This window comes from Temnothorax curvispinosus, unplaced genomic scaffold (genome assembly GCF_003070985.1).
Source record: "Temnothorax curvispinosus isolate PA1 unplaced genomic scaffold, ASM307098v1 QBEX01004092.1, whole genome shotgun sequence".
NCBI classification, from domain to species: domain Eukaryota; kingdom Metazoa; phylum Arthropoda; class Insecta; order Hymenoptera; family Formicidae; genus Temnothorax; species Temnothorax curvispinosus.
The window spans coordinates 118,106-143,047 of NW_020213872.1; the positions used below are offsets into that span (position 1 = coordinate 118,106).

The following is a 24,942-nucleotide window of genomic DNA, read 5'->3' on the forward strand; positions in this document are numbered from 1 at the left end:
AATCTACAGAGAATAAAATTGAAAAAAGCGCACGCGTTGTGAGACTTATTTGCGAGACACTTTCAAGTAAGATATCGTAAGTATCCTATATATATTTTGTGGTTTATATGTGATAGATTATATTATATACCACTAGTCGACAACCAAAAGTTAAATCAAAGAACAATTCGCAGTGTCGAAATGTGTAACACAGCGCACTACGTTATTTCCATTTGAAAGAATTTCCGCGCTTGCATCAACGCTAGAAAATTATCCGTGCAAATTTCTTCACCTCAATAAATCTCGCGAGAAGCGTTGAAAACTATAAATGTCAGGGCTATGAAGAATTGATATATCTATTTTTATTTCCCGTCTGGATACGTGTGAATACGCGTGTGAAGCGATATCCGACAAAAGATATCGCAAAACCGATACCTTTGTTTCGGAGTGTGTATTTTCTTGACATTTTCGTGTGTTTGGAATTAATCGTAACTTGATATTATATTGTCGTCATTATTATTTTTTATCGTGCTTCATACATTACGTTTATGCATAATTCATCCATTAAAAAATCGAGATAACGTTTGTCAAATGTCTGGACTACATACGTGTCACGATTTTATAAATATATTTAATTGCGCAATAGATATTCACAATTTGACATATCTAAACTCCAATTTATTGAGGTAAAAAAAAGACTTACAATATTAATACGAGATGAGGTAAGCGATTGTTTTGTATCCAGAAGAGGCAATCGGGTGACAAGTAAAAAACTGCGCTATTTCAAATGACTCGTAGAAAGGTTGTCGCCAATCAATTAGTCAGTTGTCCGTCGTCGACCAAATCACTCGTGTTACAAGATATCATTTGTATTCATTAATAGACTTCTTACTTTCTATCCACGACCTTAGTTATTTGAAATAACTAACCCATAACATGTTATAGACCCAGATAATGTTAGCGTAAAGAAGTAAAGTCGATAGTACGTGACTTCTCTAGAAAGTGCCTTGATTGTATGAGAGTGAGTCTTTATTAGTGTGGTGCAAGGCTGCGTTCAGTTACTGAGAGAATCAAGTGCGATTGCGAGTCGAGATCTATGGATATCGGTGGAATCAAGGTGAAAAAAATTGCGCTACGCCAGTAATTGGCAGGAGTGGCAGTTCGTCGTTCGCATTATGATGGAAAGCAACGATTTGTTGGAAGTACGTGTTGGCACGCTCGTCAAGCCTGAGGAAAGAGACTTGGGATTATGAGGCGAAACTAGCTAGGACAAATGCCATCAGTAAAGCGGCGAAAAAACAGACCGCCACGACGCTTGAATAAAAAACCACTGCAATTGATAATGAATTGCGTCACAGCAAAAGACGTGTGGCAAAAATTGCACGGTGTCTTTGATATGAAATTGGATGAGAGCCTGTCTAATTCAGAACGAATTCGGTTGAGATCCTACAGGAAATGTGAGCATATACCGAAACTGGAACAAATGGCGAGGAAAAAGAAGGCATTTGATGGAGATACCTTCGTCCATGCTCATCACGAGGATTCTTTCGACGCTGCCGTCAAAATTCAATCGTTTTCTCAGTGTATAAGATTCAACGACCGACGGACAGTTGAAAATTTGACGGCAAGACTCATGATTGAAGAGTTACGCACGCGGAAAAGGAATGAAACAGATAAATCGACAAGAGCTTTGCCTCTCTCTGAGATGAATTTGCAGGCCAGGACTCCACAAAGAACATGCAAGCAATTCTGAGAGAAAGACTCGTCTAAAATGAAAAAAGAAAAAGTGAAGTTGCTTTACATGTGGTGAAAAGGATCATAAGCGCAAAGAATGCAAAGGCTGTTTCGAATGTGATTCGAAAGAGCCATAGTTAGGAGACATCGAACGAATCATCACAGGATACATGGAACAAGCAGATGCGGAAGACTTCTGATTAATCGATTCAAAAGCATCGGCTCACATAACGAATCGACGAATAGTTCTTCGTATATCGGCGATTTTCAAGAACCAGTGAGGATCTACATCGGTAGCGATGAAAAAGTGCCGGCTCTAGGTCGAGGTAATATTCAAGTCGAAGCGAATGTAAACGGAAAATGGTCGGAAGGAATCATGTATGATGTTCTGCATGTATCTACGGTATGAAATAAAACACAACTTATTTTTCGTGCGAGCAGCCGCGAAGAGAGGTGTAGATTTTTCTCGCTTAAAAACGGTAAAGCGTGGATTTTTACTTGTAAAAATAAAATTGTAGGTATAGTAGTCGGAAAACTGTATAGAATCTGCGAATCTTAACATCGAGTACATGCATCACGAAATTGACACACTATACTACAGCACGAGCAATTCAATCATCAGAATAAGCGTCATGTAAAAACTTTTCTTGAAAGATAGAAGAATTGGTGTAATTGTAGATAACGATCAATTAGAGAGAAAAATACCATTTACGATCCAGATTGGATCTTGGTAGCAATAATTTTTTGCAATAAATTTTTTATAGCGATTTAAGGATGTTTATTAGCGTCAAAATTTAAATCGATTATCGAATTAAGTACATGGAGTTGCTGTTCCAACAAAGAGCTATGTTTCAAAGACCGACAAAAAAATCGGCGCGCAGTTTACTGAGTTTGGAAAAAGTATACAAAATTCACACAATATAATTATTATTAGGCTACGAGATCCAGTCCGGTTCGTAAATGGTGTTTTTCTCTTTAATTGATCGTATATCATAACGGTTTTGTTTCATTTATTACTATTGTAACGAGTTTTATGACGGTTGTGCATGCGGCAAATATCACAGGTTACATTTTGGAAAAAGGATCGGACGTGCTGCGACACCGAGAGAATTAATACGAGTACATTCTGATATGTGCGATTAAATGAATGTAGAATCGCTTGGAAAAAGTAGATATTATGTCAGTTTTATAGATATAACTATAGTGGATATTGGACGATTTATTTTGTACGCAATAAATTAGCAATGCAAAGAAAGATCAAGATCTTTTGTAGCGAGATAAAAACGCGTGTCGGTGAAAATATTAAAGAACCACGTACCGATAGAGGCGGAGAATATGTCAATAAGAACATCCGCGATTTTCTTGAGAAATCAGGTGTTAGATACATAGTTATTCTTTATACGCCCGAACAGATTGGGACTATTGAACGCGAAAATCATATTGTGGTAAAAGCGGCACGGTCAATATTATTTTCAAAACCAGATTTACTTCAGTCTCTGTGGGTGGAAGTGATTAATTGTCTGTACACGTATTGAATCAGATAGGGTCGACTAATTGTAAGATAGATGGTAAAACTCCTTATCAGTTATAGTTTGGCAAGAAAGCGAATACAGATTATTTAAAGATTTTCGGCATTGATTATTGTTTCACATATTTCTAAGGAAAAGAGGTAGAAATTAGATATTCCATTAATTAACAATTTTGAAACAATTCTTGATATCCGCGCTCAGCACATTTAGTGAATATGTGTCGTGCTGATGATTTTCTTTAGTTCTAACAGACTTTCTTTCTGACAATTCTATAAGAGTTTTATGCTTTCGAATTATTTTTATAAAGAATTCCGATCATTCACCAATCTTTAAACAATTTTAAAAATTTACATCCAGCACGACACAATAAGTGTTAGAACTATGGAAGATTATCGGCGCAGTGCATTTTCACTAAAGCCCATATTCTCAGCTCACTTTTTATCGATAAATGAGCGTATTAATTTCTGAGATTCTATAGTATGTAACGCTAGCTATATGCTAAATGCGCGCATTTTTATGATAAAAAGAAACTGATAATACGAGCCTAAGTGTACGTCGTGCTGGATGTAACTGTTAAAAATTGTTTAAAAAATAGTGAATACTCGGAACTTTTTATAAAAATAATTTTAAAGCCTAGAACTCTCTTTACAGCATATAGAACTGTCGAAAACAACCGCTAAAAATCATCAGCACAACATATTTTTACCGTTGGATGTAATTTTTAAAAATTGTTTAAAGATTAGTGAATAGTCGGAATTCTTTGTAATAATTCGAAAGCATAAAACTCATAGAATTATCAGAAACAACCAGAAGAAAATTATCAACTCGACACATTTTTACTAATTGTAATTGTCGTGCCGAATGTAACTGTTAAAAAATTATTTAAAAACTAGCTAATAAATGGAATTTTTTTTAAAACCAATTCTAATGCATAAAACTCTTGTCAAAAATAATCGTTAAAACTGCAGAAAACCATCTGCGCGACACATTTTCACTAAATATCGTGCTTAGCACGAATATAAAAAATTGTTTAAAAATTTTTAATTGGAATATCGATTTTGAATTGTATATATGTGCAGTTGGTACTTTCGAAGAGAGAGTGTCGTGCTAGATTCGCAAAGTTATATATAGCATGACATTTTTTCAATTTCGATTTTTTAATATAACGAATGCGCAATTTTTTAAAATGTTTATCAGGAACTGTAGAACTATAGAAAATTCTAAGAACTCTTAGTATTTTTTTTTAGTTCGTAGAATGTCGTGCCAATTTCACAGACACAAAACCATGATTAAGCAATGAACTCAGATGACGCGGAAAATTGGAAGACAGCTATAAACGAAGAGATGAAATTACGTTGCGAGAAAATACGTATATCTATGTTCTAACCAAGAAACCAAGGAATATAAAAAAAATTATTCAGAATCGCGGATATTTTGACACAAAACAGTTTCGTTTTTATCGAAAATCGATATAAAGCTTGGTTAGTAATTAGAGACTGTTTTCAAAAAGAGGGAACTGATTATTTCGAGACGTTTAGTCCCGTTGTATCGCTAGTAGATTCAATATTGTAAAAACCGTGCTTAGTACCGCTGTTCGCGAAAAATTGCGGCATTTTGACATAATGACCGCGTTTTTATATGGAACTATAAACGAGAAAATTTTTATGCGACAGCCAGAAGTTTTTGATAGTACGCGTATGTTAACTGCTAAAGAGTTTGTACTGAGGTCTAAAAGAAGCTCCCAAAGCGATGGTCTAAATATTTTACGATTTTCTTCTTTGATTGTGATTTGAGGGAGAGTAGTGCCGATCCGTGTTTGTTGAATAAAAAATGAAAAGAAATTTTTTTTAGTTCTATAGATAAATGATTAATTGCGGCGTCATGTGAAAGCAATCGATTCTTTTCCATCGAGAATATAAAGTAATTTTAAAGCAACGATAATGACTGACGTTAAATTTTTTCTAGTAATTGAAATACTCAGATTATATAATGGCTCTATTTTTTCTGAGTCAATCCAGTTATATACAGAAAACTTTATATCATTTTAAAATGATCGATGAACCGGTATCTATGCTAATGGATACAGGGTGGGATTGTCCAATTTCAGACGAGCTTCCTTCAAATACCATATTGCAAAGCTATAAGACATTTAATGTATCTGCAAGTTGTCTGACTAGACCTGATGTAGCAATTAACCGTATTTGCAATTAATGTAACTTTTAGGGAATTAAAAAAGTCAACTAAGGCGCGCACTGGCGCTGTAAAACGTATCGTGCAATACATAAAAGAAACGAGCGATGTAGATCTGCATTATAAGACGAGCCAGGATCTTGAATGCTTCAGTGATGCAAATTTTGCGGATGACAAGGTTGAGAGAAACTCTACGAGCAGTATTTTGTGTAGACTCGGCGATTCTGCAGTAACGTGGCAAAATAAGAAACAACAGTGCGTTGCACAGTCCACTACAGAGGCGGAATTACGTAAGCGCAACTATTGAGACGAAATAAATAATATGGCTAATGCGATTATTAGACGAAATCGGTATCGACAGCGAGAAAAATGTTCTATGCATTAATTGACAATATAAGTGACAAAAATTGTACAAAATCTTGAGTTTTATCAGCAGGATTAGAATATAAACATATATATATGCAAGATTTATATGAAAAAAGCATAATTGACTTAACCCGTTGAGGTCACATGGGGTCCAGTGGACCCCAGGCTCTTCTTTATTTTTTTCTTAAAAGTATACTATTTTGAGAGTAAAACGCACAAAATTTTTTTGCTCTATCTCAAAAAATTTTGATGAATATTTTTGTGAAAAGAGTCAAATTTCTCGAAAAAAAATATAAAAAATTATTGGATTATAAAGAGGAAGTAATAAACTAAATTCCAGTTCAAAGTTTGAGTCGATACATCAAAAAGAACGCCAATGGCAACTGTTGTGGGGTCAATATTCATCAAAATTTTTTTAGATAGAGCAAAAAAACTTTCTGCGTTTTACTCTCAAAATAGTATACTTTTAAGAAAAAAATAAAAAAAAAGTTTGGGGTCCATTGAACCCCATGTGACCTCTACGTTACTTTTAGGAGGTGTGACCTCAACGGGTTAAAGTACGTAAAAAGTATGTAAGATCAGATATTTTAATGAAGCCATTTGCGAAACCTAAATTTAAGTACATGCTAGGGCTAGTAAGATAAGTTCGTTATTTGGCTATAATTAAAGCTTCTAATGCCGGTTTTCGTGCAGAGTATTAGAGACAGTGTCAAGATAAAAAAAAAGACTCAACACGAGATGATCAACAATATTAGTGATACACGAATGTATCTAGGAGAAGCGATCGTGTAACAAATAAAAGACTATGCTATTTCAAATGATTTGTAAAAAGGGTGTTACCATCTACTGCCATCTAGTCAGTCAGCAATAGTCATCCACCGTCGATCAAACCACCCGTATTGCAAATCACTTGTGTTCATTAATAAACTCCTTACTTCCATCCATGATTTTGGTTATTTGGAGTAATAACACAATTTATCTCGGAGAGTATCTCTACAAGAACAGAGATAAGGGCTTCGATGTGTGAACTCTCATTCAAATTAATATATTCTCTCTGTCCGAGCCTTATCATTTATTGCAGGCCCAAATCAAATCCGCGTAATGCCAATAATGCCAGGAACAATTTAATAATTTAACCGGCTATAATCGTAGATTCATGATCGCTGAATTACCGCCATGAGCGATAGAAATAGGAAGAGGTATTTTATCGATCATAATCGTGTACTCTTTCACATCATAATCACAAAGTGATATTCGATAACGCGCCTAATCCCAGTATCGAAACGCTAATAAGTGCAGGCTGATTAGTGCCCATATTTATCGATACAACAATCGTACGTATGCATAAATTAGAGTCGCAATTCAAACTGTAAATATTTGTCCGTAAATATTTGCAGACCAGCGTTACGCAATTAACTGCCTCGTCTCAGATATTTTGCATGAAGATGCAACATCTCGAAGTTAGTAGAAGCGTTTTAACTTATTAAATAAGAATATTCATAACTCAATATATATTTTGTATATTTATATTACGTTGAAACATTTTTTCAATTTATGATTGATAAATTAGATGTATTGCAATCTATAATGTGGCGCACAATTTATTGGCAGAAAAAATATACATACGAACGTGTGTAATGCGTGTGAGATCGTTTAAGACTAACTCAGTGCTCTACGAATGAAACGCAACATGCCATGAATAATTCAGGAAACCGCGGCAAGCTTGCACGTTCTAATTAACCGACAACCTGTCGTCGCGTGAGGTTGCTCTTTGAAATGTTGTTCAACGTTTGTTTTGCAAATGTGTCAATAAAAGTCACAAAATGCTACAGTAGGGACAGAACTTCTTTCAAATTTTTCAATTTTACAGACTGCGTCATCTTGATTTTTAATTGACCTTTTTGATTAAGGAGACAGCCCCTCGCTCTCACTCAAATAATTTCACATTAAATTGTATTACATTGATTTCACATTATAAAGGGTGGTTTACACTTCGTTTCACAAGATTATTACCCCAAATAAATTTTTGTTCCCGGAAGTGGTTTCTTTAATTAAATTCGCTACACGTAATTTTTCTTATTTCCATTCGACCCAATTGTTCTTCGACATCGTGCGCGAAAGCCAGTTGTATGTACCGGCTAAACCGGCGAGGAACAGAGCGACGGACGGCCGACCGGTTTTCACTTGCAGTAGAAAAGCCTCGATACGGCTCAGACTGCGAGGCGCCCGCGCCCGGTTCGCACGCGAATAATCGTTGCATGTCCGTACGTGCTAACGAGTGAGAATAGCTACGCATTAACTCGCGATCAGCTGATGGTATTCTGTGTCCGTTTCGCGCGCTAGATAGCGTTACATCAGAAAAATGTGAGTAGCAGAACCGACTTAATCGATATCCGGCTCGTGATTCCGCGACTCTCTCACGATCGCTTTCGCTTCCCTCTCGTTTACTAATTGTACGAAACTGTTTAAATATTGATCGCACATTTTTTCGCGATTTACAGAGTGCGTGAAACGCTGCTATAAAATAGGCGCGCGAAGAGTAGCTGCACCTTCATTATACGCCAGAGCGTGTTTCCATGAAATGCAAAATCCACCTGTATTGTATTCAATTTGTTCTGTATCCTCGAATTATTGATTAAAATACTGCACTGATATCGACGATTACGGAGCTTCATACAAAAGATAAGCTGCGGAAATTTATACGAAATTCAAATGTTTTTTTGTTAGTTATAACACGTTGCATAACGAACAAAATGCTTTTAACGAAGATATAGGTTTTATCAAAATTATCTCGTTTTAATATACATTTTATATATATATATATATTTTTTTTTTGTAAAAATATTTATTGCTGGATAGCAGCGTGAAAATAGCTTTATCACAGATTATTTTTGTAAATATCGTTTATTGCGTATTCATGCGGAATAAAGCAAATAAGATACTTTTAAACAATATTTCCTGCATTTCAATGGAACAATAAAACAATATTACTTAAAAAAAATTACAGTTAATTAAATACTTAAATATATTTTTATACAGAGAGAAACGCTGCATATATACGTACATTGCATTAAATGTTATATATTGCTCTTCTCTATAATGCAATTATCACTAGCAGCAGTGTATCTGTATTATTTCAAATCCGTCGGGGATTCGTCAATATCAATTCAATCGTCTGTCCATATCAGCGAAATAAACTTTTTCGCACGATCAACGCGCTAATCCAGCATCAAAAATTTCATGGCTCAATCATTTGTACGATATTTTAGTCGAGAGTTGTCAGTTATTCTCCACGCGTCGCTGGCTCGCGAAATTACAGTCGAAGCTACGTCAACCATAACACTCTTTGTCGGGTGTATCACGAATGCGCGATTTAACTGAGCGATACGCGCGTACTTAGCTGCATGAGCGCACAATGAGTGCGCCCGATTATCGCGGCAGATTTTTATTGACGTCGTCTGTGCTTTATTGCGACCAAGAGAACAATAGTTATTCCCGGCGATTACCATATACTAGACGCGGGCAGGCGGGAAGCAAAGCACGTAGACTGATATCGATGTCAGATTTACATCGCGAGCTTATTAGAAAAACTAACACAAAGTGCAACGAAGTTAAAATCTCTCTCGCACTGACTTCGTGCCTGCCTTCAGCTCGATTATATATAACGTCATTATCTTCCTTACTATCGCAGAACGATAGAATGGAGTTTATTACTGGATACCGAAGAGCTTCTTGAAATCTGCAAATAAAAGAAAAATGTAAGCTCCACCGTTTATTTATATCACACTGTAAAATTAGGGGCCAAGTTCATCCGTTATCGTGTATCATCGTGAACGTAGAATCCACCAGCACGGTATTCCGAATAGCCGCATAATCGCCAGCGGATAAATTTATGTCAATTATACCTAATCTGTATAAGTTTGCCGTTGTGTACGCTTTGATTCATGAATAATTTTCGTGAACACAAAGAAGCGTAGCTATTTCGCCACGCTGGGCGCGAATACGAAACAAGCCATTTCACAATTTCCGTTTAATTAACAATCAACAATTACAATCGCGACGTGATTAATGTGCTTAGGTACTTATTTGCAACTCTCTATTGCCGTTTAATAAAGCCGCCGTTAATACTCATCACAATGAAGCGCGCGGTGCGTGTCTTCTCATGGCATTTCGTACAATGCCCGCGTTATATTTTGATCGCGCGCGCCGAGGCCGCCGAGTCCACCGCGCGCTCTCCCCGCGCGCGGATATCTTCGGACCATGCAAAACCGGGTGGGCGAAATCCCCGGATCCCGGGTAAAACCCTCTTTGTTGCCGCAGCACGCTCGGCCCCGCGCGATACGTGTTAATCGCGCCGCGCCGGCACGAGGCGTCATGCGCTTCTCGGTGCCGCGCCGCGCCGCGCCGGCGAGGTCGCGATTGATGCATGAACACGCATTCATCCGGCTCGCGATAGTTACATTTTAACCTATATCTATTTGCGAAAACCGAATGCTGCTTTCTCTTGCCGCGCGAAAATAAATTTAAGCGATTTAGTTATAAATTTAATTAGCTCCCCACTCGGCACCCGGCGGGAACAGGCCTGTTTTTCCTCTTCCGCCTCTCTCGCGCATCGTGCGAGTAGTTTCGATATTTTTCGAACGGACGGCGACGTGAACGTCCTGATTGGGTGTCCCCAGCGAGCACGCGTGCTTCATAAAGTATGCCGGGCGTTCATTGAACGCTAACGTTTAACGTTTAACGCGTTTGGCGAAAAAACCGCCACGTGGCGTGGCGCAAATTTATATTCTTCGTATAAAGAACCGCGAGATTTGCAAATACAGCTCGCAAAAAGCCGACAATTTCGATTGGAATTAACTATCTTTTTCGGTACAAATAAAATTAAAATTACTAACATCGTATTCGTTTATACGCGCGCATTTGCGGAATAACGCTTAAACGAGCGTAAAAATAAAATACAAAAAGGATTGCGCGATCTTTGTTTTCAAAAGCTTTGAAACGCGACAAAAATATCATCCAGTGATTATCCAGCAATTGATAACTCGCCAGATGATATCCCCTTTTGTTTAAATACGTTATTCGAGTTCAGCAGCACAAGCTAGCTGTTTGCCGAGGCCCAATATTGGGTTACTGTTAGCGAATTCTGCGAACCAATCTCTTCTGGCAATCGCGCTACATATCTCCCTGTGGACGCTTCGATTCGTTGGCGGTAGCAAAGTTGTAAGCTGCATATTTTATCTGTGATAAAGTACACCGCCGATACTACCGCGCTCGACTCTCGCGCGCAGCTTAGTTCCGTTAAGAACTTACTTACTACTTCCTTTCGCTGAATCTATGCGCATCCCGCGCGGAACCGGCGATCCGATAAAAATGTACAACGGCCATCTCTTTTGTGCACGTTACTAATATATCACGCTCTCGTCTATTAGGTATATAAATTCACAAAATCCAAATTCGCCGATAAGAGAAAAAATATAAGGGAAAAAAGAAGAACTGATGTGCATAGTGCGTTAAAATTTGAACAGCATATTAATGTGAACACGATTGAAATAATGGAAGTCAAAATTAGCAATTTTTACATGCAAGTACGAAAACGGTTTCCGATATCTCGTTTCTAACTGTAGCGATCAAACCACTCTATGGTTTTAACGAAAAATGAAAAGACGATGAAAAAGACTTATAAAAGTATTCTTATAAAAATACAAGACTGACTATCTAGTTTTGAAGCACTTAATACGCAAAGTACACAATCCCATTCAAAACTATATGTTAAAGCGCGAGAAATTAATATTTCTTTATGACTTTTGAAACATTATATAAAGATTGAGATATTTTATTTCGATAATGTCACAGAAGTTGTATGTCATAAATCATATTTCCAAAGTTTAGCACAGACTTCGTATTGTATTAATCACTAACTTTTTGGACAGCGTTGTCACGGATGAACCACCTTGGACGAATTATTCAGGATCCATGGATCCTGATATCGAGGTGAAATTGATTTATTTAATGATTAGGCCTTTCGTGCATGACGAGACGTCGTCCGCGAGGCCTAAGATTGTCCGCGTATAACTCTTCTGGGTTAGCCAGGGGATCCGCAGATAAATCCGCCAAACTTTTCTCCCCGTTGGTCTATTCCCCAGCTGATTTACTAAGACCCGCCCCCGATAGCCCTGCAGGCGGCACTCGTTACAACGTCGTTTCCGAGCTCGAAACGAATTCCCAACTTCGCTACGTGGCATGTCGTGTTTCGACGTGAGGCAAACGTTTCCCGTATAACCCCCGCTGCCTGCCCATTCCCATTCCTTTCTCCACCCATGCTCCGGCTGCTGGCCGGTTCGATTTACGCATCGAAATTAAGCCACGCTCGGCTTGCGGCGCTCGTCCGATGCACTGCACTTTTTTAAACCCCCGACCCCTCCCCCGCCTCCACGCCACGCTACTCAACGTCAGTTGCATCGGTAGAAACGACGTTCCGCGAAACGAGCGCGCCATTGGTCAGGTCTGAGCCCAAGAGAATCCGGTGTGGTGGAGGGTTGTTAGGATAGGATGGACGAGATGGAGCTGGATTGATACCTGATACAAGTATCTACCTCGCCTGAGGATTTTTGCGCCAGCGCCGCTCGAAGGAGGGAACGACTGATTCCCGTGCAACGCCGCAAAAAGCACGGAATACGACGGGACGTCTGATTACTGTCATTTAGCGGGGAAATTCACGAGTGTCCTTCTTTATAGCGTCAGGTAAACGAATATCGATCGGTCGATAAAATGTGGGGTAAACGGGAAAAATTGTCTTTGACAAAAAATTCCGATATACACACGACGTACATGTCACGAATTTTTTCCTAATCGAAATTTGCAATTTGAAAAATAATTTAATAGAATGTCAAATTCTACAACTTAACATCGACATGCTCGCGAATTTTAAAGAGGATTCGAGGACAGAAATAGAGAGAGAGAGAGAGAGAGAGAAAGCCGTCGTTATCCGAAATCGGTGTCGAGGTCATCCCGCTCGCTCGGTAAACACCTCGGCGTTGCAGAAACAACGTTAGATGAAACGAAGTGCATAGTCACGTTGAGGAGTGGCGAGTTTCTAGGACTCCGAAGCAACCGGAGGGGTTGGTTGCCGGTAAACGGGATGGGCGAGGCGGATTGAGGTTGATACGCGATACCGGGGTTTTGCTTTAATATATAGAATTCTCTCTGCAACCCGCGTGCGGCCGGGGGTATCATAACCAGACACAGCGTGCAGAACAATGCGAATAAACTGTGCTGTATAGGAGAGCGTATCGCGGACGTATATCAATTCCGAGCGGTGTTCAGCAATGCTGTAACGACTGAGACCCATTTACATATGGTTATTGTTACATAAGATACCGCGCTGTGTACGGAAATCGCGGTTGTCAGCGGCGCGTTCCACATTCCTATCTATCTCGTCCAACCGATGACAATCATTTTACGAATGACGTGTGAATCGCGCGGTTCATCGAGACGGTATAGTGTCACGCACGAATCTGCGTCAGATAATTGTCCGCTTGAAAAAAAAAAAAAAAAAACGGTAGATTCACGCGTTAAGTTTTGCATTAAAATTGTTTTATATCCCTGTATAATCCATGGTGTCAGACGTGATAGAGCACTAAGTCCGGATTGATGCGAGGATGATGGACGCTGGACGGGACGGACCGGGGCGGGGGATGGCTTACCGTAATGTGTGCGGCGCGTAATGCACGAGATAGAAACCATAAAACGAAACGTGCGGAATAACGGAAACTGGGCCGCCCATTACTATATTAAATGATTGGTAATCTAATCTCGGATCGAAGTACGTTTCCATATTTTGTAAAAATATCCGATGCTTCAATTGCGTATACGTTATCGCTACGTGTAATCGTGTAATTCTAACGGAAATCCTTTTTCGCAACGTTGGTTGTCGTGCGCGATAAAGCTTTCTGAAAATTCATTAACCGTTTGTGCACGAGTCTGCAGAAAAAGTTGATGTAAATCCGAAGAGGAAATCTGAATTCGGGGCTGGATATCGATATTGAAATAACGGCTTCATGTAGAGTCACGTATAACGAGTTAAGATTCGGTTTCAGATTGATGTGGTGGTAAACAGTAGCGGCCGCATGAGCGATTGCGCCGAGTTTTGTTTCGTAGTTTGCCGTCTGCGGGGGTTACAAAACACGTGGAATAGTAGACGGAATGGAGGAGTAAAAGCGGATTGCAACCGTGGTAATGCCCAATTTGTTGCGAAGTTTTCACCGAATACATCGGCTCGAACAATCAGTTAGAAATCGCCATAAATCACTGAATTGTAATTCAGTTTAGAAAACCTTGAATTAATTAATTATATCAAAAGTTTGAATAATTTTTCGTGACCTATTGTACGCTATCATGTGTTCTGTATTCATATTTAGATATAATACAGTATATACATATATTCCTTAATAATAATATTATTTTAAATGTTATACAATATGCATCTGTATATATATATATATAAATATATATATTACAAATAAAAAATATTGTAATATAAATTTACCTCTCTTTCGAACGAAAATTATTTTTCATAAATGTAATACTCCACGGTATATGATAAAAATTGTACTTGATGAAAAAAAAACTCCATTTCCCAAAATCATTGTACTGCTATCATTGACCCTGCAAATTCATTAATTAATGGATACTATCAAGATTGTATGTTTAAGTTTCTCCTTAATCTTACGTATTATCATATTTACGTACTGTTTAGTACATACTGATACATACAGTATACATACTCTATTGTATGTTTCGATCGAATATTGCTGATAAAATAGGGCATGCTGCGCGCCACGAGTTGCATTGGTAGTTGGTACCATAATCTATGGTCTCCAAATAGATGCGTACAAATCAAACGAACGAACGAACGAACGAACGAACAAATGTTTGAAGCTCGATTGTGCGGAGAGTAGAAGCGGCGGAAGAGAAGTGGGGTCTCCTGGTGGCCAGCGGAGATTCTGGGTAGCTTTGACCCGCCAATTCAGCATCACCCATACTGGCACTCAACCGCAAATCGAGTTCCGGCCGTAGGGCGGAATAAAATCGACCCCGTCAACCCCGACCTGCTCCTCCCTTCGGCCAACCGATGCAACCTTCGAACCCCGATTCGCATGTAAGCGAACCTAGTAAGACATTACTCGCGAGGGACACGTTTATCCCGGGAGAAGGTGAGAAAGAGAAGGAGAGAAAGCGAAAGAGGGAGAGAGAAAGGGAAAGAGAAAGCGCGAAAGGAAGGCGGAGAAAGAGAAGATAAAGGAAGAGAGCCCGGGGTAGACTTTAATGGGTGTAGCAAAATGGAAAAGCCTGGCCGCGGGATAAACCGGGCCGCGCTCGGGATTATGATTTCCGCAAAGAGCCGCGCGTGTCGCGCGTTGATATTCTTTCCGGATCGCGATCGTAAAGTCCGCCGTTTTATACCGGGAGCCGGGGCGAGAGTAGTGCGCGGTCGGTAAGCTTCAACGATCTGCATTTGTATACATGGGATTTTAATGCGTCCGCGCGTTCTCGGGAAAAATTGGATCCCGGAAAGTCGCGCGAGGCGATTTCGTATCTCGCCGGCCGGGGCCGGAGATATAGACGGACTCGAGAATTTTTGATGACGGATGTGACGAGCGAAGCAAGAACGAGAAGCGATAGGGTGTGTAGGTATATACGTGTACAGCCCGCAAGCCGTGTATTCCGAGCTATTCTAAACTCCGCGAAACTCCCACGGCTCTCTCCCGGCTCTGAGGCTAGTATGGAATCCGAAACGAGAAACTCGTCTCCTTCGGCTCCGCTCTCTTTAACGTCAGAATACGAAAGGTCCGACACATTCGGTAGGTATAGGTAGGTAGGGCGAATCGTTGCGCGCTGGGGTGGCTTGCTTCCGCCGGAGATGACGCGGATGCGTTCGTTCCCGCTGCCCGCGTCGTTATCGTTGTCTACTTTATTACGTGCAGCCTGCACGCGTGTCATGTATGCACACGTGTCGCCCCGCCGTACGTTGTACGTGAACGGCGCGCTTCGTGGAGGCCGCCCTTCGTAGTTTCCACCTTTCGCCGTATGCAGAGAGAGTTAATCCACGCCGGCTGATTTATGAACGAACAGATATACTTGTCCACCCTTTTGCTGCCTTCGCAGAGAGAAGTAACTTACGGGCGTTATTGTTGCGCTAAGTGTTGCGAAAGCTCGCGGGCGCGTGCACTCTCTCGTGCCGCATCAGTAATGTCAGGCAGATCAGATTTACTACACCGTGCTCTCTCGCTTCGCCGGGGATACTCCTAATTTCTAGTAACTAGATACCCCGAATGTAAGTTCTTTTATTAGATATCGTATGATTGTAGGATCACGTCCATTAGGAGGATTAAAGACAAATATAGGGAGGTTTATCCAATCCAGCGCGGTTTTCCTTGATTTAATATACTTTCCTATCTAATGTGATTGTGTTAAATATTTGATACAATACCTACAATAATACTATATTTTCGAAATAAATTACTTTTTGCGGAGAACAAATCATAAGTGTAATCGTAATGACGATTTTCGCTGAAATAATTATTGCGAACGAGTATGATGGTCTCTGATTGCGCGGAGCCTCTCTTCATCTTCGGAATATCTTTTTTCTTCCCAAACGCACGTACGTTCTGCGTTACCCAACTCACCCTCAGCTTATACAGAAATTTTCACGCTCGCGCATTTTCTGCCGACAGTGCCGCCCGATATTCTGGACTACGACACCAGCACGGACATGGTGGTGATGGAGGGACGAAACGTGACTCTGCGTTGCGCCGCGACCGGCTCCCCGGCGCCTAACATCACCTGGCGGCGCGAGGACGGTCAGCAGATTCAGCTCGGGAACGGGGAGGAAGGTGAGTTTTAACGAGCTGCCCGCGAACGAGCGTAATTCGCAGTCGGGCCGGTAATAAAGCCGGGAAATTTTCGCTGAATTAAGGTGACTCGCTTTCTCTGTCGCCTCTCACTGGCCGTTCGTTGCGACGGACGGACAGGACGGACGGACGCTTCGTTACGGCGAGAGCTAATCGAATACGACGGGCGAAAGACGCGGCATTTGATGCTCGGCAAAGTGCACTCGACGATCGTTCGCGATGCGGTCCTTTTCGGGATTGCGCTTTTACCCCACATTCCCTCCCTCCCCCCGCCCCTTTTAAACGCTCGCCGACGGAATGTACCAAGTATTTTATGTGTCATTAGCTCCGCGCGCTGGACGATCGCGAAATTTCTGCGCTCCGCGTTTCGCCTCGGAAAAGCTATACGGGGGGTTTAGTCTCTCTCTTCGGTCCTTTATAAACTTTTTTACATTATATTTCCTCCACTGTGCGCCGGCTCTTACTGATATTTCCGTTATGAAAACGTTGATTTTATCTGTTTCTTCGTTTTTTTTTCTTCTTTTACTTACGCGCGGAGCTGTGAACTCGCGTAACATGTAAGCACACGAAGGCAGAACTTCGCTTATGAAGTTTGCAACTTTTATAGCCGACTTGCAAAAGCGATATATATATAACGCTTTTCAAAAATAATATAACTCAATTCGCGTTGATAAACGCGCTTGAAAAAGCGCGGACGAGTTTTAAATATTTACAAATTTAACGTCGTAGATTATTTTCCGGTCCCTGAAAGATAAATGAGGGCGCGCATGCAGCTTTCGGGAGGATATCGGTACGACTCGCGCAAAATCCGAGTAGCTCGGGGATCGAGTAAATATCCCTCTAACGTCCCTAAACGCGGCGGCAACGCGCCAAAAGCTCGCTCCGTTACGCGCGCGCGGTGCCATAAAGGCACCGCCTGAAAAAAGATTTACGCTCGACGCGGCGCGGCGACAGCGGCGGGAGATACATTCGGGCTAAACTGCGCGAGTGCATTCGAGCCGTATCAAGCCCTCGGACCCCAAACCGCCGCGCTGACGGTCGCATGGGAGCGCAAACACACCGCGTGGCGAGGCCAATAGGTTAGAGCGAGGTGATACGTTTGCAGAGACCGCGAGGAAGATCTTCTATATTTGCATTGAAATTGGCAAACACACGGCGAGCGCACGATACAGCGACTCCGGGGTACGGAACGTGCATGCACGGCGCAAGGGGGAGGGGAAGGGACAATAAACAACTGGACCGACCTTAAACCACGATTACGCTATCCATAGTTCCGCTATTACGCCATTAATCCGATAAAGGGTGGCGTCGAGAAGGGAGACTCCGCGACACTTCGACTGTGATCGGTTGCCCCGGCGTATTCGCTCGGGATGAACACTCCGCACCTGGTTGCCTCTCGAAAGAATACTGCGGTCCCGCGTAATAGTTTCTCCAAGGTGTCACTGAAGACGTGACAGATGTTTGACGGCATTAGAAAAAAAAAACCTCCGTTTTCTATAATGAGCTTGTAATACGCGTTAATGATATTACGATCAAGACATTGTTACGATGCAGTGTGTTATTGGATTATTTGGAACTTCCGTGTAACACGTCGTAATCTTGTCTCAACGGGTCTCGAACTTGAGAAAGTTAGCGTCATTAGCTTCTAATATGTGACGTATCGCGATTCCCGCATCGTGACCCGCACTAATTTTTATCGTTCAGTGTCTACGTGTTTTTTTACTGCTTTTAGCGTAGCAAAATATTTAATTTATCATCGACGCGAGAGCACAGACATTTTGCCGAATTTAATTGCGGTCAAGTGGAACGGCATAGGCAGCCTTCAACTTTCGGATAAGTAAACTGAATTTGCGCTTGTGTTGCCAGAGTTGACGGGCTCTCCGTAAATTGCTATTTGAATTTCGAACACGCGTGGATGGGGAAAGATATGAACCAGTTTCAACCTTTCATATTTTTGCAGTTTTTTAATTTAAATATCGAATTAATTGAATATAATTTTGTATTAAATATTCAGAGAATTTTATATTACGTATCATATTTGTTTCTTTTTTTCATTACAATCGACTCAGCGTTTTATCGAATGCGTTTATGAGTAACGGGAATTTATGAGATACTCCGTACAACAATATTCCAGAAAATTTAACAGTATGTTTTATTTATTATCGCGCATTGTCGGTGTACTATGTAGTAATTTAAATTGCTTTATAGAGGCCGCACACATGCTCGGAGCAGCTTACAATCGAGTCCCGCAGCTGCTGCATTATGCGGTCATTCATCAAAACGGTTTGCACATTTTCCCGGTGCATTTTAGCGCGCGAAAGTGGTCCTTCTTCGCCGGCGATAATAGTTACATTGATAAAATGGTAAAAGTTCGCGTACAGTTTCTGCTCCCTGTGCGATCGCGCGCGCGATGCGAATCAGTGCCAGGCGTTTTTCTCGCGTGCGATATTTTTCGCTCTCGCATAAAAACGTAATAATAATCGTAATAATTTTACGGAGCATTTGCATTCGAGAATACGTTTGTATGCGCAAAACCTAAATGCGTCCAAATCCGCGTTTTCAAATTGAAACGTATAAGCGATGGAACTTTGGCAACCAATTTCCGTCGTGTCGCGTGCGACGGTTACTGACATCAAAAAAGTTGCACGAATGTACTTCGTGAACTTCACTGAGGTGGACGAACACACGTTTAAAAATATGACTCGGTGAAATTTCCAATGCAAAGTGCGGGAAAAAAACCTTATCTCGACGTTATTCGTGCCACTGATCGAATTAAATAGAATTGTGTCGGAATAACTTAACCGTTCCTCTTTTTTTTAATGTTTAAGCAAGTGTTTTAATCCTCCTTTCCATACGTACTGTGACATCATTGAAAATTAAAAACCGACCAGTAAAAGCGATATGCTACGGGCGAAACGATATTTTTTAACAGAACGTAATCCCGAAGATTTTTGAAAATTCTGCCGTTTCGGGCTGCCAGTGCTAATAAAAATATCGACGTCAAAGCGGCCCGTCCGTCGATCGGGCGTCACGCACTTTTCCCGTGCGCCAAACTGTCTATAGCTATAACTTTATCGAAATTCCCCGGAAACCGTAACATCCCCGAGAATAAAAAACAAAAATTTGGCGAATTTCACTGAGGTCCGACGTACGTTTTCCATGTTTCATCATGGGGGAAAAAATCGATTGACACCAAAAGCATTCGATGTCACAGCGTAAAAGTTACATCCACCTCGATTTATCATCGATAACATCGATCATATTTCGCGCGGAAATTCCCGTTGCAAACTTATTGATACCTTTCTAGCCTGCAGTTGTAATCCTTTTCATTCGGCGAAAATCTCCATCCCTTTTTGTTATTTATCGACAAATGATTTTTTTCCTCTCTCTGACAGTAATGAACGTGCCGATCAGGAATATTTTACAGAATGATATTCGTATTACGTTCGAATCACGTTGTCACTTTATCTTACCATGACGTTTCTATTTTCGATAATTAAATCCCTATATTTCATACGTATCTTGCTTCTCTATTACTATATGATCTTTTATTATAATTAATTTTTCTAATTTCAGTCGCGAGCGTGGACGGCCCGAGCTTCAATATCACGAAGGTGAACCGGCTACATATGGGTTCCTATTTATGCATCGCATCCAATGGCGTGCCCCCTTCCGTCAGCAAAAGAATAATGCTCACTGTGCACTGTACGTATGTTCATCCCTTGTGCATCTGATTTTGAATTAAATTCGGTCTCATCTGTTTCAATTTCAAATTGTATCAATTTTTATCATATTCAGTTGTATCGAGATGTTTCTTTGGGGGTGGGGGGAGGGAGGCAAATTATTACCATAAAATATGAATAAGTAGTTGTCGACAATTTATTTAACTGTAAAAAATCTGAAAAAAAAAGAGAGGAAATATGAATTAAACATGAGAAGTGACATTTTGTATTCACAAAGCTATAAAAAAATAAAGGGTAATTATTAAAAAGAGTTATGTAAATAATCAAGTGTTCATGAAGAATACCGTGTAATTTGAAATTTAAAAGTTGGGTACACGCCATCGCTGATTGTTTCAGTTCCGCCGATGATCTGGGTTCAGAATCAGTTAGTCGGTGCCCAAGAAGGCCAGAAGTTGACCCTCGAATGCTATTCAGAAGCGTTCCCAAAGTCTATCAATTATTGGACGAGAGATCAGGACAAGATTGTGCCGCAAGGTGAGCACACTTATCTCCGATAAATAATAATTTAACTTATTGTATATTTTATTAACTTGTTATATATTTTAACTTATTACCTTACTCATTACCTATATTATATTTTACTACACGATGTTGCAATTAAGCGTAATGAGAATTCGCGATCACTCACGACGAGAGAGAGAGACTCTTTCGTTTCATGAAAGAGTCATGACCTGGTGGAAAGTGGGATGACTTTACAATTTCGTTATATGCACCACGACACGCATGTATCGTTTTTTTTGTTGATTCATGTCACGCGAGAGAGAGAGAGAGGGAGGGGGGGGGAGAGATAATTACACCCTCGACGCGTATTCCTCCGCGTAGTGTGCATTCGCGAGGAAGGAAAATAACTGGTTGTAACGAACCCTCTGAATAATGAAAGCTTCATACCGAACGCATAAACACGCACACCGGCGAAGCGCGAGTATAAGCGTTTTCGCTTCTGCTTTATGCGCCACCTGTAAAAGGCGGCTTTAGTACTTTCCATCGATCCCTTTCGGATCCGTATCTTTTTTCGCGTATCACGAATGTACCCATATCCGTGCGGCTTCTGTCGGGCGCATTCAATCGCCCCGGAGGAAGCTGCGCGGTTTACGCCGCGCTTTTACGGCGGAGATTAACCGTTATTATTATGAAATACGCGGTAGTCGACGCGCGTTCATTAGTCACGTTCAACGGTCGAGAGGCATAGCGCGTAACGATAAATTAGCTATATAACCGTTACGACTCTTATATCCTTTGTATTGCCTTTTGTAACTTTATTCTCCGTTGCTGTATGTGTGAATCACGTGTTTATACACTTTACGGGTAAACATAATTATCCCGCGTTATTATAGGGATACGCGAAATATGCTTATGGCCTTCCAGTTTTCATTGAAACAAGTTGACAGAAATCTTCGGACGCGCGGGGATTACGTGTTAACACGATCGGAGGGAGTCAAAACTCACATTGTGCCGCAACATTATTGCGTTCGATACAGATGCAAATGCTAACCACGGCGGCGCCGGCGATGTAATAACGGCCGGCGTAGAAAAGGACGATCCTCAGTTTCGTGTTTGGCGTTTCATATACACATACTCGCGCCGTGTCCTTAGCCTTCCTCATAAATGCCAGATAAAATCGTGTTATACCTTTAACGTGTTACCAGGATTCGCATGCATTATTCAGAGGCTAATTCCGGTCGAATAAACGACCCGAAAAGAAGAGGCCGCGCGTAGATGTTCGCGCGCGCGCATACTCGCGGCTGATGCTGCTTAAATAAATAAATCTGACGGTATTAAAAACTAGATTGCCCCCTTGTAATCGCCATATTGCCGCCCCTTCCCTCCTCCTCCTTTCCGCATTTATTTCGAAGATATACGCGGACCGAACCGCGTGTAAATTAAAAGCAGCGCCGTGCTTCTCCTGTGGAAACTCATTTAAGGAATTAACTTCTAGATTAGATTCATGGATAAAATGGCATTAAAGGATCTCATTCATCGGAGAAATTTAAAGAAAATCTTTCTTTATGCAATGCTGAGCGCGCGCTGCGATCAATAGTAATGGGATTAATAGCAGTAAAGCGAAACGGGGAGGGGAGGGGGTAGGGGGATAAAAGTTTTGATCACCGTAAACACCGTCGCGCGTATAAAATTCACTCGCCCGCCCAATAAATTATATGTTACGGAAAGTGGAAAAATTTTTTTTCCCCGAGCAAATAGTATGAAGTTTTAATCAACGAGCGCCATCGAAATTTAGATGCCCGCATTGATCTGTATGGCGCGATAACGAAACGGAAAACCAACCGGGTAGACACTGCACTTTAGGATCTGCGGAGAGCGATTAAATCACTCCGAAAGTTACTGTCAATACATTTTCGAGAGAGCCAAACGGCGTACGGCTGCTTCATTCTGTCCTTTTTTTTTGTATGGTTACATATTCGTTACAATGTTGTGCACTTCGGCATGAACGGCCGGGGCTCTAGCCTCGGGGTAGCGAAAACATTCCATTGCGAATTGCACGCCCTGTGTTTTCTTTCATTTCTTCGGCCAATTTCCATTTGCGTCTAATTGAAAGCATTCAAATAAACAGACCCGGCGGAACGGGGCGGTGTGATTGTGAAAATTTCATCCCGCGCGCTCGCTTTTGACCGGCCTCACGTCAGAGAAGAGATTGCTCGTCCCGCATTTCTCCTTTTTTTTTGCGCTCGGCTATTGGCCGCGAAACGTGATCAAAGCTAATACGGGTTGACGTTTGTTTCTGTCATCGAACCGTTAAGTTATTTTCCACGAGATTACATCGATGAGAGACGTCCCGCGAACAACAACGACCGGTAATATATTCGCCCAGTGCCGATTATATGCGTTCCTAGGAGTGAGAGATATCCCCGCGAGCGCGGAGGGGCACGCGGGAATGCATGTACGAATGGCGTGACTAGAAAAATGATTGGAGGCGATTTCACGCGTTTTAACAAGACGTACCGTGATTGATGCCGTGGCAGATAGCGTCGAACCTCGCCCGTTTAGATCGGAAATGGGTTCTCGGTGGCGACGTCAAGCCTGGAAATACCGTGGTGTTTTCGAAGGAGAAACGATTGGTCAATCAGATGAGAAAGTGAATCATTTGGGCTTTATATATCTTTCTTACAAATGTAACGATGCGCCCCGGAAAATACGCATCGTTCTGGCTGAACGACAACCCGATGCCATCCGCCGGGCGAGGAACGGGCCCACCTTTTTTTTTTTTAAACATTGTTAGAATCGTCCTAACGAAGTCGCGATCCGGGGCACCGGCTCACAAGCCGAGCGAACCCGACGTCGCCCGAACACTGCCGAGCGCGATCGCGGCGTCGCGGCGTCGCGGCGTCGCGGCGTCGGGCGTCTCCGGACCACGTCGTATAAACCCGACGCTCGCGTGCGCCGGCATCATCCCTCGCTACCAGCATCGCCGATCCGCGGGGTATATAATCTCGCGGATTGTTAATAATTAGGTATCAGATTCCGCCGTGATCCAGCACCAGCTCATACCGATTATCTCCGCTGAATCCTGAGCCTATCTATCAGCCGGGGTAGAGAAATCCTGCTTCTCTGTCTCCGTCGAGTGCGTCTCGACGACCGACTAAATCCCGATTCATTTCACTAAGCTATCAGCCGAGGTAGAGAAATATCCTTCTTCTCTGTCTCCGCCGAGTGTGTCTCGGCGACCTACTGATTCCCGACACATCTCCACAGCTATCAAGCCGGGGTAGAGGATTCGTTCTCTGTCTCCGCCGAGTGCGTCTCGGCGGATTTCTCATTGTCGATCGAGCTCTTTGAACAAGCTCACCGCCGGGGTAGAGAATCCGCTCTCTGTCTCCACCGAGTGTTTCTCGGTGGCCGGCTCGATCCGAATCTACTCCTTCGTTCCAGCCTACAGCCGGGATAGAGACTCCGTCCTCTACCTCCGTCGAGTGCGTCTCGGCGGATTCCGCACTCCGTCCATCCGAACGGAATCTCGCGCGATCTCATCTCCGCGTCCGCGCTTCGCGCCATTGTTACGCGCTCCGATCCGCGACATCGGGAAAACCGGCTCCGCCCGAGCCAATCAGTTGTCACGCGATGATATTCGACCTGCGAACCCCGAAAAACCATCTCCGTCCCGTACGCATCGCGTTAATCAGCCAATCGCGACATTTACCTCGCGCCGCCCGCGGCGCATCGATATCCCGTCTCGATCGCACTGTAAGCGTAGCCGATCGCTAGCGCTATCCCGCGAGGATCATTATAAGCACGCGCGTTTTTGTACGTCTACCGCGCCAGCACAGCTATTGTAAATTCCCGCGCCTCGAGCCAGCAGGAGTAATAGCCTAACAGCACGACCGCGACTTCTGGAAGTATACGCGTATCACTCAACATTGTACCGCGCGAGCCTTTTGCTTGGCTATCCCGGCCATCGGATTATTGTGTAATAAACGTAATTTCACTTTATAATAAGCCTTTGTTTTGCCATTCCGAATTCAGACCCGCCGCGAGCTG

The 24,942-nt window shown here is 42.0% G+C and overlaps 1 protein-coding gene across 1 annotated transcript in view; it reads left to right on the plus strand.

The window, feature by feature from the left end:
• Window positions 1-24,942, plus strand: part of LOC112453143 (neurotrimin) — a 65,448-nt gene that overhangs the window by 25,778 nt on the left and 14,728 nt on the right. The window contains exons 3-5 of the mRNA XM_025013711.1: window positions 16,532-16,690; window positions 20,285-20,413; window positions 20,788-20,925. Of these exons, the coding sequence (XP_024869479.1) occupies window positions 16,532-16,690; window positions 20,285-20,413; window positions 20,788-20,925 (426 nt within the window). The remainder of the gene's footprint in view (window positions 1-16,531; window positions 16,691-20,284; window positions 20,414-20,787; window positions 20,926-24,942) is intronic.